General features: G+C 36.2%; 1 protein-coding gene across 1 annotated transcript in view; it reads left to right on the forward strand.

Moving 5' to 3' along the window:
• CSMD1 (CUB and Sushi multiple domains 1) overlaps window positions 1–13,603 on the forward strand; it is a gene marked incomplete at both ends in the record, with an annotated part of 1,174,241 nt that overhangs the window by 1,090,621 nt on the left and 70,017 nt on the right. The window contains 2 exons of the mRNA XM_084285255.1: window positions 802–996; window positions 7,165–7,338. Coding sequence (XP_084141381.1) covers window positions 802–996; window positions 7,165–7,338 — 369 coding nt within the window. The remainder of the gene's footprint in view (window positions 1–801; window positions 997–7,164; window positions 7,339–13,603) is intronic.

The following is a 13,603-nucleotide window of genomic DNA, read 5'->3' on the forward strand; positions in this document are numbered from 1 at the left end:
CTTTCATAACATATTCATACTCATAATTCATGTCAATATCTTAAATATCAAATATTTTGTTTTACGTTGAATTGCAGATCATTAATTGGAAACTGGTTGATAGCTATTGTAAGCCTTATGAAAAAACATTAACCACAGTTCTTATTTACATGCACTAACTGCATTATCTTACAAAATCTAAAATACTAAAAGCCACAGAACTGAAATCACTCTAAAAACCTTTAAACCTTTCTAAATGTTTTTGTTGTTGTTGTTTGTTTTGTTTTGTTTTGTTTTGTTTTGGCAAGTGTTCTAAACTGGAATGTAATCATTTTCTCAAATACCCACAGTATACCATTTTATGGTAATTAGCATTTGAATGCGTGTTACCAGCTTTTCTGACAACCTGTTTTAAGAACCTGTTAGAGATTTTCTAAAGCAAATAGCATGGACAATTAAAAACAAACAAACAAACAAACAAAAAAACCTTTGAGCTTTTGCAAAAATTACATAGCAATATTTGTTTTTCATTTAAAACCACTGTAGTTTTTTTTTGTCTGTAAAATGTTTAAATAAATAGTTAGAACATGACTGTCTGTCATTATTCCACTGCATCGCTCTAAATGAAAATGTACTACATAATTCTGCCTAATTTGCAATACTCACTATATGATATTCATTATTTTCCTAGAACTTGTATTTCAAAAATGCTTATGGTGTGCTCAGTTTTTCATTGCAAGACTTCTGCAATGTAAGGCAAGACATTTTCTGTGAAGAAATGTAGTGATAGAATGCTAATATTTAAGTGTCTTTTCTTCACAGCTGTAACTTGTCCAAACATAGAGACTCTGCTTTCAGAACATGTTGTCTGGAGACTGATTTCTGGGTCACTGAATGAGTATGGAGCTCAAGTCATGCTCAGCTGCAGTCCTGGATATTATTTATTGGGTCAAAGACTCATACAGTGCAGGTCTAATGGAACCTGGAGTGTAGGCAATGAAAGGCCGAGTTGCAAGGGTAAGGAGCATTTTACAGAATCCACTATACTTTTTAATACACATATTTTATTTTATAAATATATTTATTTTATTTTTAAAAAAGTTCTTATGCTATCAATTTCCTGTGAGTAATAGAACATGAAATTTCCAATTGTTAAAATTAGTTGTTTCAAATTATTTATGTGTAAAATACAATAAGAAGTAATAATAAGATCAGTCTGGACAATGGTCTATTTCTGACTGTGGATTTATTTAACTAGCGGGTAAGTTCATAGAATAGTAGGAGGTGACGTTATTACTTTAGAGGATTTCAGATTAGAATTATATTATATTAGAAGGTGACATTGCCTTGATGTCTTGATGAAACATGGAAACGGTACACTTGGAGAAACACACACAGGCTTTTATATTTAATAAGGTCTTCATTCACATTTATCATAACTTATGTCAGTCCTAACTTCAGATGTTCAAGGATTTAGAGAATATCAGTGCGCTCATACAGTTGCCAGGGGTTACAATCTCAGAGCCTTAGTGAATTTCCCCCAAACTTCATTTTTTCTCTCTCCTAGAAATTAGAAAGATAGATTTAGGTAGATATTTACTGCCAAATTTACTTATTTGAAGATATTTGACATTACACAAAATTTCGATTTAGCAGCATAGTCAGCAATATACTGAAATCATAACACAAATATATTACAGCAATTGTAATATACAGTTGGATCGCAACGCAAACACAGTTCCTATTACCACTCTTTATGTGTTCACCATCACAACACTGGGCATCCCTAATCCCTGGAAAGAAAAATGTAGGTTAAAGCCATCTTGAGACTGTTGCTGTCTTAAAAATTAATCTTACTGATTGCTCAGTTTTATACTTCGTGTGTGGGTAAGCGATGTATACATCTACCCATGCTGGTCTGGCCGTCTCAGGAAGACAGAGGTTTGATTAACTCAGGGAAGGCCATTTACACAGTCAGTTGATCCGCTCAAACACAGACACTCATCTTAAAAGAGAAGATCCCCTTTGTGTTGAGATAAGTTCAGCTTTCTTTGCAACAGCTGTGTTCACTCCCTGTATTCTTCCTTGAGCTTCATGAATACACCACCCATGTGCATCTCCTCTGAGCCTACTTTCATTGTAAGCATTTGCTGATCAGCTAGAATTGATCATGTTTAATGAATCAGATGAAATATGTTTGCACTAATCTAGAGAGATGGGTATAATTTTATTATATTTATTATATTATTATATTTAATGGGTATCATATTATTATTATTATTTATAAATGTATTATAATATTATAATTTTAATTATATTATTATATATTATTATATATATTATTATATTTAATGGGTATAATTTTATTATACCAGATTAAAAAGTTGATGTAGTAAATTTTGGTTAAAAAAAAAAAATTGAGAGAGAAAAAATCCCCCATAAATAGTTTTCCTTCATCTCTGGGATCAAGAAATAATTCACAGATATATTAATATACTGCAACAATTTTAGTTTTATGAAACATTTTTGCATAGTAGTGGAGTATCTAGTAAATTAATACAAGTACTTCAGATATATTTTCAGACACAGATATAGATAGGATATAGACATATCCTTTTTTATGTTAGTAGTTCTGGGCAGGATTATAGAACATACTCCTATTAAAACTGTCCTTTCCTATAATGGGGTGAAGATTCCAGTCTTCCTCACTTCAGCATGAGCTCCCAATAAAAAATCAAACCTTTCAGGAGTAATGGGAAGCACATGGCTACAAACCTGTCATGGATTGCAGAGGCAATATTAGAGAATAATGCTGGTATGGGAAAAGAACAGCAAAGAATCACAGAATCACAGAATCACAGAATCTCTAGGTTGGAAGAGACCTCAAGGTCATCGAGTCCAACCTCCAACCTAACGCTAACAGCCCTCCACTAAACCATATCCCTAAGTTCTACATCTAAACGTCTTTTGAAGACTTCCAGGGATGGTGACTCCACCACTTCCCTGGGCAGCCTGTTCCAATGTCTAACAACCCTTTCAGTGAAGAAATTCTTCCTAACATCTAACCTAAAACTCCCCTGGCTCAACTTAAGCCCATTCCCCCTCGTCCTGTCACCAGGCATGTGGGAGAACAGGCCAACCCCCACCTCGCTACAGCCTCCCTTGAGGTACCTATAGAGAGCGATAAGGTCACCCCTGAGCCTCCTCTTCTCCAGGCTGAACAAGCCCAGCTCCCTCAGCCGCTCCTCGTAGGACTTGTTCTCCAGGCCCCTCACCAGCTTCGTCGCCCTTCTCTGCACCCGCTCAAGCACCTCGATGTCCTTCTTGTAGCGAGGGGCCCAAAACTGAACACAGTACTCGAGGTGCGGCCTCACCAGAGCTGAGTACAGGGGGACGATCACCTCCCTCGCCCTGCTGGTCACGCTGTTCCTGATACAAGCCAGGATGCCGTTGGCCTTCTTGGCCACCTGAGCACACTGCTGGCTCATATTCAGCTGACTATCCACCATCACTCCCAGGTCCTTCTCTGCCTGGCAGCTCTCCAACCATTCCTCTCCCAGTCTGTAGCTCTGCTTGGGGTTATTGCGCCCCAGGTGCAGGACCCGGCACTTGGCCTTGTTGAACTTCATGCAGTTGACCTCAGCCCATCGGTGCAGCCTATCCAGATCCTCCTGCAGGGCTTTCCTACCCTCGAGCAGATCGACACACGCACCTAACTTGGTGTCATCTGCGAACTTACTGAGGGTGCACTCAATGCCCTCGTCCAGATCATCAATGAAGATATTAAAGAGGACCGGCCCCAGCACCGAGCCCTGGGGGACGCCACTAGTGACTGGCCTCCAACTGGACTTGGCTCCATTCACCACGACTCTTTGGGCCCGGCTATCCAGCCAGTTTCTAACCCAGCGAAGCGTGCGCCAGTCCAAGCCAAGAGCAGACAGTTTCTTGAGGAGAATGCTGTGGGAGACGGTGTCAAAAGCCTTGCTGAAGTCAAGGTAGACCACATCCACAGCCTTTCCCTCATCTACCCAGCGCGTCACTCTGTCATAGAAGGAGATCAGGTTCGTCAGGCATGACCTGCCTTTCATAAAGCCATGCTGACTGGGCCTGATCGCCTGCTTCCCCTGCAAAGGAAAGACACAAAAGGATGCACTACATTTAACTACAAATAATACAAAATGATATATATTTTCCAGAAAATAAAATTATTTAAGATGTTTTTAGAATAAGGTTAAGAGAGTTACTTGTAATAGCAAACAGTGCATGAAAGCAGTGTATCGGATCTTTCTTGAACAATGATGGGTTGTAGGATTATGTTGGCATGTTTTATTCTGTTAGTTTTGGTTTGAGAAAATGTTCTTCTGAAAACACTTAGTTGGAAAAATAAGGAAACTGTTGTATATATCTTATAAACCAGTAATAGTTACATGGATTTTCATCTCAAGTTTAAAACTAATGAATTTTTGATTCTATTAGCTGTAATTGTTTCTTTTGTGCACACATACTAAAAATCTTCTGTGTTTGCTGCCTAATACACAAGCATTATTCAGCTTGTGAAAGCTCTCTGAAAAGCTACTTCTTGACCAACCTCTACAATTACTGGACATTAAAGTAACTGTGGGTTGAGCCATGCAGTTAACCAAAAGCAAAGTATTAGGTATGTACAGAAACCCCTAAGAGTTGTTGATTAAAGATGCATTGGTTTATTTATAAGGCAGGTACATTATTTTGCCCTCTCAGAAAGGACTGATTAGGATGTAATTATGGCAAACTTCATCCTCAGAGAGTTCAGTAGCACTTTCATTGGATAGAAAACATTAAGATCCAGAAATACACTACAGAGTATTTTGAGGAGCCTACTGTTTACTTTGTCTGTCACTGTCATGCTCAGAGTTGGTTATACAAATATAGATCCTATCTGTTTAAAATTATATTTCAGAAGCAGCAGGAGATAATTGAAACACTGACAATAAAGTATTTCATAGAATCATTTAGGTTGGAAAAGAGTTCTAAGTTCATCAAATCCAACCTGCCAAGTCTACCACTATACCAGGTCCCTAAGCACCACATCTACGTATCTTTTAAATACCGCCAGGGATGGTGACTCAACTACTTCCCTGGGCAGCCTGTTTCAATGCTTCACAACCTTTCTAGTGAAGAAATTTTTCCCAATATCTAACCTAAATTTCTCCTGGTGCAACCTGAGGCCATTACCTCTTGTTCTATTGCTTGTTGCTTGGGAGAAGAGACTGACCTCCACCTCCCTACAACTTCCTTCAAGGTAGCTAAGTTTAAAGTAGATTTATTTTGTATGCATCAATATCTACTTGTGAATAATGTCTATAAAGGAGGTATGAAACATCAAATTAAGGGAGTTCTAGATTATGAGAGACCTAACTGGTATATTCATTTTATTTATTTAACAATATGCTAAGTAGCTACCTAACAAGTTATGAGGTAGCTCGTTATTAGCTTAGCTATTGTTTCTGCAATCACTGTAATTAAAAATAGTAAAGCATTTTCAAATGTGTAGAACACTCCATTCTGCTGCATTTTAGGAAAAAAAAAATTATAAACCTATGTATGTGTAGTTAATATTCAGCAAATTAGCATTAGAAGTTACAGTGGAAATTCTATTCTGCAAATGACCTTAGTGTGACTTGATTATAGTGTGTGTATGGGTGTATATATAAGGAGTGTTATCTAGCTCTGGAAATCTTACATGCATAAGAAGTTTTAATCACATCTACTTTTTTTATGACCTGGTTTACTGTGCAGCGGTATGTGCTTGATGTTACCCAACTTTCGCACTGGAAATTCCATGTTGTTTTCCACAGTGAACCTTTTAAAATATAGAAGAATGTGGCCTTGAGGTTTCATATAAGAAATCTACCTGTTAACAGGCTTTTGAAAACAAAACCGTGGTTTCTGCTAACAGGCAATAAAATACAATTGAAACTCTTTAAATGAATTTAAGATCTGCATCTTAAATTACAACATTATCAATATATTTTTCTAAAAGCAAATAACATTATAGGACAGGTGCAATTAGAGTTTGAAACATTGTTAAAAGGTAATTTCATTGTGGTGCCTGTAGTAGCTGTCTGTTGCAGCTGATGCTACAAAAGGTTTCTCTGATAATGGGTCTAGTTTTGTAGCAGAATAGATAGGCTACAATATAGGTTATATAATTATGAATAATAGTAGGAAATAAGAAAAGTTCAGAGTACCACATGTTAAAAAAGAGCATATATGATGAGTATTCAGTGTTAAGGGAAGTAAAGAGCACAGCTGCCTTTCTGCTCCAGCCCAGGACCACTCCTGCCTGGCTGCTGGGGCCCAGTGCACAGGGACCCAGGGCCTGTGCCTGCCTGGGCTGGGGGACGTGGCTGCTGCTTTCCCTTTTGCAGATTCAACCAGTAGCAAAACTGAGCATGTATCACAGAGACACACACTGACACACACAGAGAGAGGACACTGACATGACACACACCCTCCATGGTTTTGCAGAGCTCTGCAGTTTCCTGCACCCTCCCACTCTCGGGGCACCCAGTTCACAATCTTATCAGTTGCAAGGTTCATCCTTCCTGGAACTTGTAAGTTCTTGACATCTGTAACTTGTTAGCCCACCAATTAGTGTGACTGGGAGGTCTGTTCCTTGTGATTGCCTCCTACTTTAGGAGTCTTCAGTCAGATAACCCTACTGGAATGAACACTCACTCCTACATTCTCACACAGTCTCATAATTCAGTGTGACTGACCAGACATGGTCCCCATCTCTGCCTCCCTTTGTTATTATCCCTTCTTGCATTGTTAAACGTCCTTAATGAGATACCCTTAAAGGAGCAGACACTCTTCTTCTGCATACTCTTACACCAGGAATATAATTTCAACCTTCCCAGACATTCATGTAATTCTCTTGTTTCAGAATGTGAAATCCAGATTGTATTTAAACTGCTGTCAAGATGTGAAGGTATCTGAGTTTTCTGATTTAGAACATGCATTGCCAAATCAAGCATAATTTTAAGCCTACTATGTAATTTTACTTTTGAATACAGCTTTTATATTTATTCATGTTACCTTTACTTTATAAGAAAATGTGAGGTGATCTATTGTTTTCCGGTCTAAGAAATGATCAAAAATATTTTCATACTTCAGTTTGTTAAGCTGTTGTTTTTTTCCTAGTTATCTCCTGTGGTGGTCTTCCATCTCCACCAAATGGAAATAAGATCGGAACCTTAACAGTGTATGGAGCCACCGCGATATTCACCTGTAACACAGGATACACATTAGTTGGTTCTCACGTGAGAGAATGCTTGGCAAATGGTCTCTGGAGTGGTACTGAAACCCAATGTCTAGGTAAAAAAAAACTTATTTCTGTTTTGTTTTGTTTTTTGTTTTTTTTTTTTTTTTTAATCAAAAACAGTGCTAAGTAGTGGAATTCACCTCATATCAAGCAACAACATGTTTAGACCAGTGAAAAATAAAGGTATCCTAAATGCAGAAAGTATTGTGTGCTGTATAAATTTTATATTGTTCTACTGACGGATAACAGTTATTTTTTTAGAATTTTTTTTTTTTAGAAATGTTTTTTTTTTTTTTTTTTTTTTTTTTTTAAGAAGTTAAGTTATATTTGATGTTGTTGGACAGCTTTTTGGACCAGGAGGATTTTTTCAGTGGCTCACTTGGTTAGCCACATTTGCAATATTGTGATTTGCTTTGTGGTGTCGTCACAGAGGACATGATGAAACTATGCTGGAAGATGAGCTTCAGTTCAGGAGCATGCCTGGTGCATTCTAGCTACAAATAAATTGTCAGCATATTGAACATATAGGTAGGGGGATTAGACAAGACAGTCCATAGTAAAGCAAAACCAAACCCCATCCCCTGCCTAACTTTGCATTTTGTGGAAAAGTTAGAAGCTTTTAAATAAATTATGCTGATATATGCTAAATGATATATATATGCTAAGTGATAAAATCCCTTGTCCTCCCATTCTCTGAAAACATTAAGCTTTTAAAAAGTATATCAACTATATCAACATGATTTTTTTTTTCATGCAAACAATAAAATGACAATTATGTTCCTCTGACCTCAATATCTTCAAAAAAGTCAATTAAAAGAATATAGGTGGGTATGTTTTGCAGCATGTCATGAAGAATAACAATTTTTTTGTCATATCTGAAGAAATTAAATCAAAACTGAATAATCTTTTATCAATCCTCACTTCTTCAAACCTTCCTGCTGTCTGGATAATCCCTGATATTGTCATTTCTATGAATGTAGTGAAAATTAACATTTTGATATGTTTCCAATAAGTCAGTGTCAGTATGGATCTATGAGAAAAAAGTTCCATATGCAGTATACCTGAATAACTGATAATGAAAATATGCTGATCCTTCTTAGAATCCTTCTTAACTTTCTCAGTGTTAATAGGGTCACTGTCTTTCTGTTCAGATAGACATCCTGATGGGCTGTGGGATGTCAGGTTGTTAATGCTCATTATCTTATACAAATAAGTGGTAAGTAGGTAGTCTATGTTGTTTTGCATTAGATTTCTAAGCAGCTACAGTTCCTGTGAGCAAAGCATAGAAAATCAGAGCTGCATTTTAAAACACAACATTTATCTTGTAGAATATTATATTAAGCAAAAAAAAAGAAACATCTGTATCCCAGAAACCAGGTGTGATGGGACCACATACCAACTCAGTCTTGTCTTCCAAAAAACAATCTTCAAGTATCATCAATTTCATCTTAGCAGGTTGTTTAAAAAAAAAAAGGAGTGACAACTATCATTAGACAAACATGATTCTTACCAGTGTACTAGTGACAATATTCTGCATTTCTGGAGACCTTTAATGGCTGAAAATACCTTTAAATAAAATATTTTGAAACATGTTGCAAGCCACAAGATAGTAATGCACTAACAGACAAAAGCATAATAATCTAACCTTGATGAAAAAGAATGTGGAGTTATCAGCTGCACATTAGCTCTATTCTTCATCAGTAATTTTACAGACAATTTAATGGGGTGTAGGTGAAATACAGGAATGTGGGAGTCTTCTGTCAGAGACCGGGATAAAATCTAGGTCTTTGTGTCCTACCTGTTGTATTGATTGCCTTTTCTTCTTTCAGTTCAGATACTAGACTGCAGCAGCAAGGAAAATAAAGAGAGGATCTTCCCCTTTAGAGAAAAAAAAAAAAAAAAAGTAGCATAAAATCATGTAATTCACATTCAGATCATCAAATCTGAATTAAGAATTTTAAAACCTTTGATCATGTAATCCTGACTGATTATTTCATTTTGCAACAGTAATATTTGTAGTACAACTTTTGTGAGTAGTCAAAAGTAGTGACCATCATCTCAGAGAGCTAATCTAGCTTCTAAGTGGCAGCTAGTTATTAGTGAGCAAAATGTAGCTGTTTCTGGCAAATTTTATGAGAAGGAAAAGCATTTTTCCAATCTGAAAACTTTTCAATTCATTACACTTTATTTTTTCAATTATATAAATTAAGAATAAAGTCATTTTTATTTAGGAAACAGTAATATAACAAAGGGAGCATATTTTATTTACTACTTCTTTTTTTATTTAGAGCAATAAAGGAGTGAAATAATTTTTTTTTTTTTTAACCTAGGATTAATAATTCTACTGAAGTTCTGGTTAAGGTAGTGCTGTGTTATGGGATTACTTTTTCGTATACATAAATTCATCAGTTCCACTGTGGAACTGCATAAGAGGTTTGTGTGTGAAGACACATTAGCTTCCTAGGTTATCCATAGGCTGTCTGACAAACATTTAAAAGATGCTGGAAATGCAACTGTGAAAATCCAAAACACCAAATTTGCATGTGTAGTATTTTTCTCAGCCCTTTCTTCTGTTGCTAATATTCAAAACTATATTGTAAAAAATAAATACATTAAGAAGGGGGGTGGGGGCTGGAGGCTATTAATCCTCAGCTTTTTTTTGCCGTGTTATACCATACATTACCAGTGTACGGCCTGGCACTTGCATATCATAATTTCTAGCAAAAGGATATGTGTTAGCACTCATTCATTTTAACTTACCTGAAATACTACTTCAACATCTGATCAATAATAGTATTTAGTACTTATATACTGCTTTTTTTTTTTTTTTTTGAAGGTCTATTCATGCAGGATAATTTAGCTGCCAATGTATACAAACTAATTATACAAATCTCAAAGGAATCTGTTTACATTATAAATAACTGTTATGTGTGAAAGGCTGCAAAAGTTTCTTCCTTATTCTGACTACTGGGAAATATATTTTACCTCAGAACACCCTAAAAACTTAACTGTCTACAGTAGCCATAAAAATCTATTTGAATAGTGTAGAGATGGAAAAGAAACAGTCAGTACAGGACTTATCAAGAGAACAATACTAGTTTATTTTCCACGTCAGTGTAAAAACAGAAGCTTTTACCTCTTTGGGAATCAGCTAATCAATTTACTAGATCTCATAGTCAGGAAACTGTCTTTATATACAGCTTGATCTATATATGAATTTACACTTTTTTTTTCTTGTCTGTTTAATTTTATTTTTTTTACAAATCTGCATTAAAATTGATATCCATTACCATTTTTTCCTCTTAGTCATAACTACCAACTTCTAATTTCTATCTGCATTTTAAATTATTTCTACAGATGTATTCCCATCTGTAATGAACACAACACCTGTTGCAGAAAATATGACTGCCGTACGAGTAACAATTGTCTTATGATACTTCCCTACTTTCTTTTAAAATGGTGATGGTCTTTGGTTTCTCTTTGATGAATCTCATTAGATTGATTATATTGTTGATTGTGGTCCTATGCTTAGAACTGTTGAATACATACATCTACCTCAGCAGGTAGAAAGGATCACACTTAGAGCTAGAAGGTTATTAATCACCATTTAGTCTTTGTTGATTCAAAATCAAACAAGCTCTGTAATGCCAAAAATACTGTGCAGCTCCGAGTACAAAACTCTAAATTTAAGTGAGCTATCACATTCATGCTGCAGAAGATTGTATTTCTGGTACTAAACCTCTTCTTGCCTCTCTATATTCTCTCACATAAGGGATATTCACGTCATGTGCTTTAGGCACCTAATTTAGATGCAGTTTAGAGTACAATCTAAGATCCTAAATTTCCAACAAGGTCAATGGAACTATGCAGGCTCCTCAGGAGAGCAATTCAGGAAAGATAAATTTGATTCGTAAAGTTAGATGATGTGAATGCCACCAGTTGTGTATTCCTAAATTTCAAGGACAGCATGCACCAAATTTATTTCAAAGGTGCCTTTAGGACTTACCTGAAGCCTGTGAAAATCAGAAGACAAACACCAGGGAACTGTGAGTGCCCCTTTCCATTTCAAAGTAATGGTAATGAGTTAGAGATGCTTTTTACATGCACTGTACCTGCATGAATGTAATTCAGAACAGCTATAGATGAAAACAGGTATCACATTGTGTTACCCCCTGGTTCGTGTAGAATCAATTTATGCTTTCAGTCCAGTTGAGTACACTAATTTCTATATTTCAGGAAAAGCTTTGTGAGATCCATATTTTTGTCAAAAGAAAGCTAAACCAATGACTGTAGTAAATGAGTCCAATGGCAAATGCAAGACATAGTTCTGCAGATGTATATAAAGTATATATAATGCAGTATATATATTATATATACTTTTTCTCAGTTATATGAAGATAAATGCGAATCATTACGCTAGATATTTTTCATTTGTACTCAATTCCTCACACTGCTGATAATTCATATCTCTTCCCCTTCTTTCTTTTCAAGAAGAATTACACCTGTACATCACAAAACGTGTTTATATGCATGCTTTGTGTGTATGACTGATTCATGTAGGACATAGATCAAATTAGAATCTTTTAAGTGTTTGCTTAACTCCGTCTCTGGTATTGTTGGTATTTAATCATTGACTCACTCCTATGTTTTCCTTCATAGATATCTTATCCTAACTGCGTATGACAGGTACAAAGCTATGCATAAATAAGGCAAGGATGTATTTTAAAATCTAAATTTAAATGTAATCCACTCCATTCAATTTTCATAAATTATTACTACAATTTAGTTTTTCAAGAAATATCATATATGCTGGAATGATCTGTAAGTGAAATGATTTGTATAATAATTCCAGATAGCTGATAAATTCCCATTTATGGGAAAGTACATAATACTTTGGTGTTTTGTATTATGCCAGTTGGCACATCTCAACTATCTTTGTTCCTAAAATTTCCTGCAATTCCCTGTGCTTGGCTTCAGTGCAAACACTGCTTTTTCAATTTTTCACTTTTTAGGTCTAGAAAACAACAACAACAACAACACAAATATACTCCAGTCCATTCTGTATAAATACAGCCTCTCTTTTCCCATTTTGCATGTTTCATATATTTCCTTTCCCAAAACCTGTGATTGTTCCAATTGCTTGAATTACTAGTCAATGTTTAGAACCGTGCACAATAGTATTCTTGAGAAGTAATTCTGATTAAAAGTGACATCTACCTTTGCTCTAGTATGTGGTTAATCTATGTGCAAGATTAACCAGATCATGAATTTGTCATTCCTAGTAGCAGAGCTTGGGGGAGAGACGTGTTGCAGTAGAGTTGGTAGTTAACTACTTAAATAAACTGTGGCCAATATTACCCAAGATCTGCTAGTGGTTCTGTTGGTGACAGGTTGGGGTGCAGCCTCAGCGAGTCTGAGGATGACACCAAATGATGGGGAACAGTTGGTATGCTGGATTGCAGTACTACTGTACAGAGGGACCTTGAGAATCTGAAGGAATGGACCAACAGGAATCTTGTAAAGATCAGCAAAGACAAATTCAGAGTCCTGCAGTTTTGCTAGAATAATGCCATTCATGAGGACTGGCTTGGAACTGACAGGGTAGAAAGCAGCTTTACAGAAAACAACCCAAGTGACATGGAAGAGAGGTTAAACAAGGGTTAGAAGTGTGGCCATGCAGGAAAGATCATGAACTGGAGCATATGAGCAGCAATGTAGTCAGCAGGTTGAAGTTATTATTTCCTCTTCAGCACGCATGTGGAAAGCTGTGCGTAGTTTTTGTTTTCCACCATACAAGAGAAAGCTTGGTGAACTGAAACAAGTCTGGGAGAAAGGCCTGCTAAGAGGTTAGGGGCATGTGACAGGCAAAAGGCTGAGTGAGGCTGAATAAGAGGGAAGGGTTAAGGGGGATCATATTGCTAATTTGGGCTGACAGTAGTAAATACTTCCATGAGATATCAAGAGAAAATTGCAAGGAGGAAAATGTATTTTCAATGTCTTCGTTACTTTTTGCTGTCATTACTCCCTGTTTGTAGTATGAAAAAACATACATCCTTATTTTGTTTCAAAAATTTACAGAACGTTGTCCTAATGCCTCCTTGAAGATATCAGCAATCCTAAGCTTAGTATTGTTATAATAATCCTCTATGTATGAAAAAAGTAATCAAGTGGCATATTTTCCCCTTTTAGTATTTTAGAAGATCCGTTAAGTGTAAATGAAATATACTGCCTAGCTGTATTAAAGTGGCTGTAGTAGAAATTAATTCAGACCCAAGAAAAAAGTTATGAGCAAGTCTGCTTCTTCACGAATATGGCCTC

Source organism: Netta rufina, assembly GCF_964035555.1.
Source record: "Netta rufina genome assembly, chromosome: 3".
Classification (NCBI taxonomy): Eukaryota; Metazoa; Chordata; class Aves; order Anseriformes; family Anatidae; genus Netta; species Netta rufina.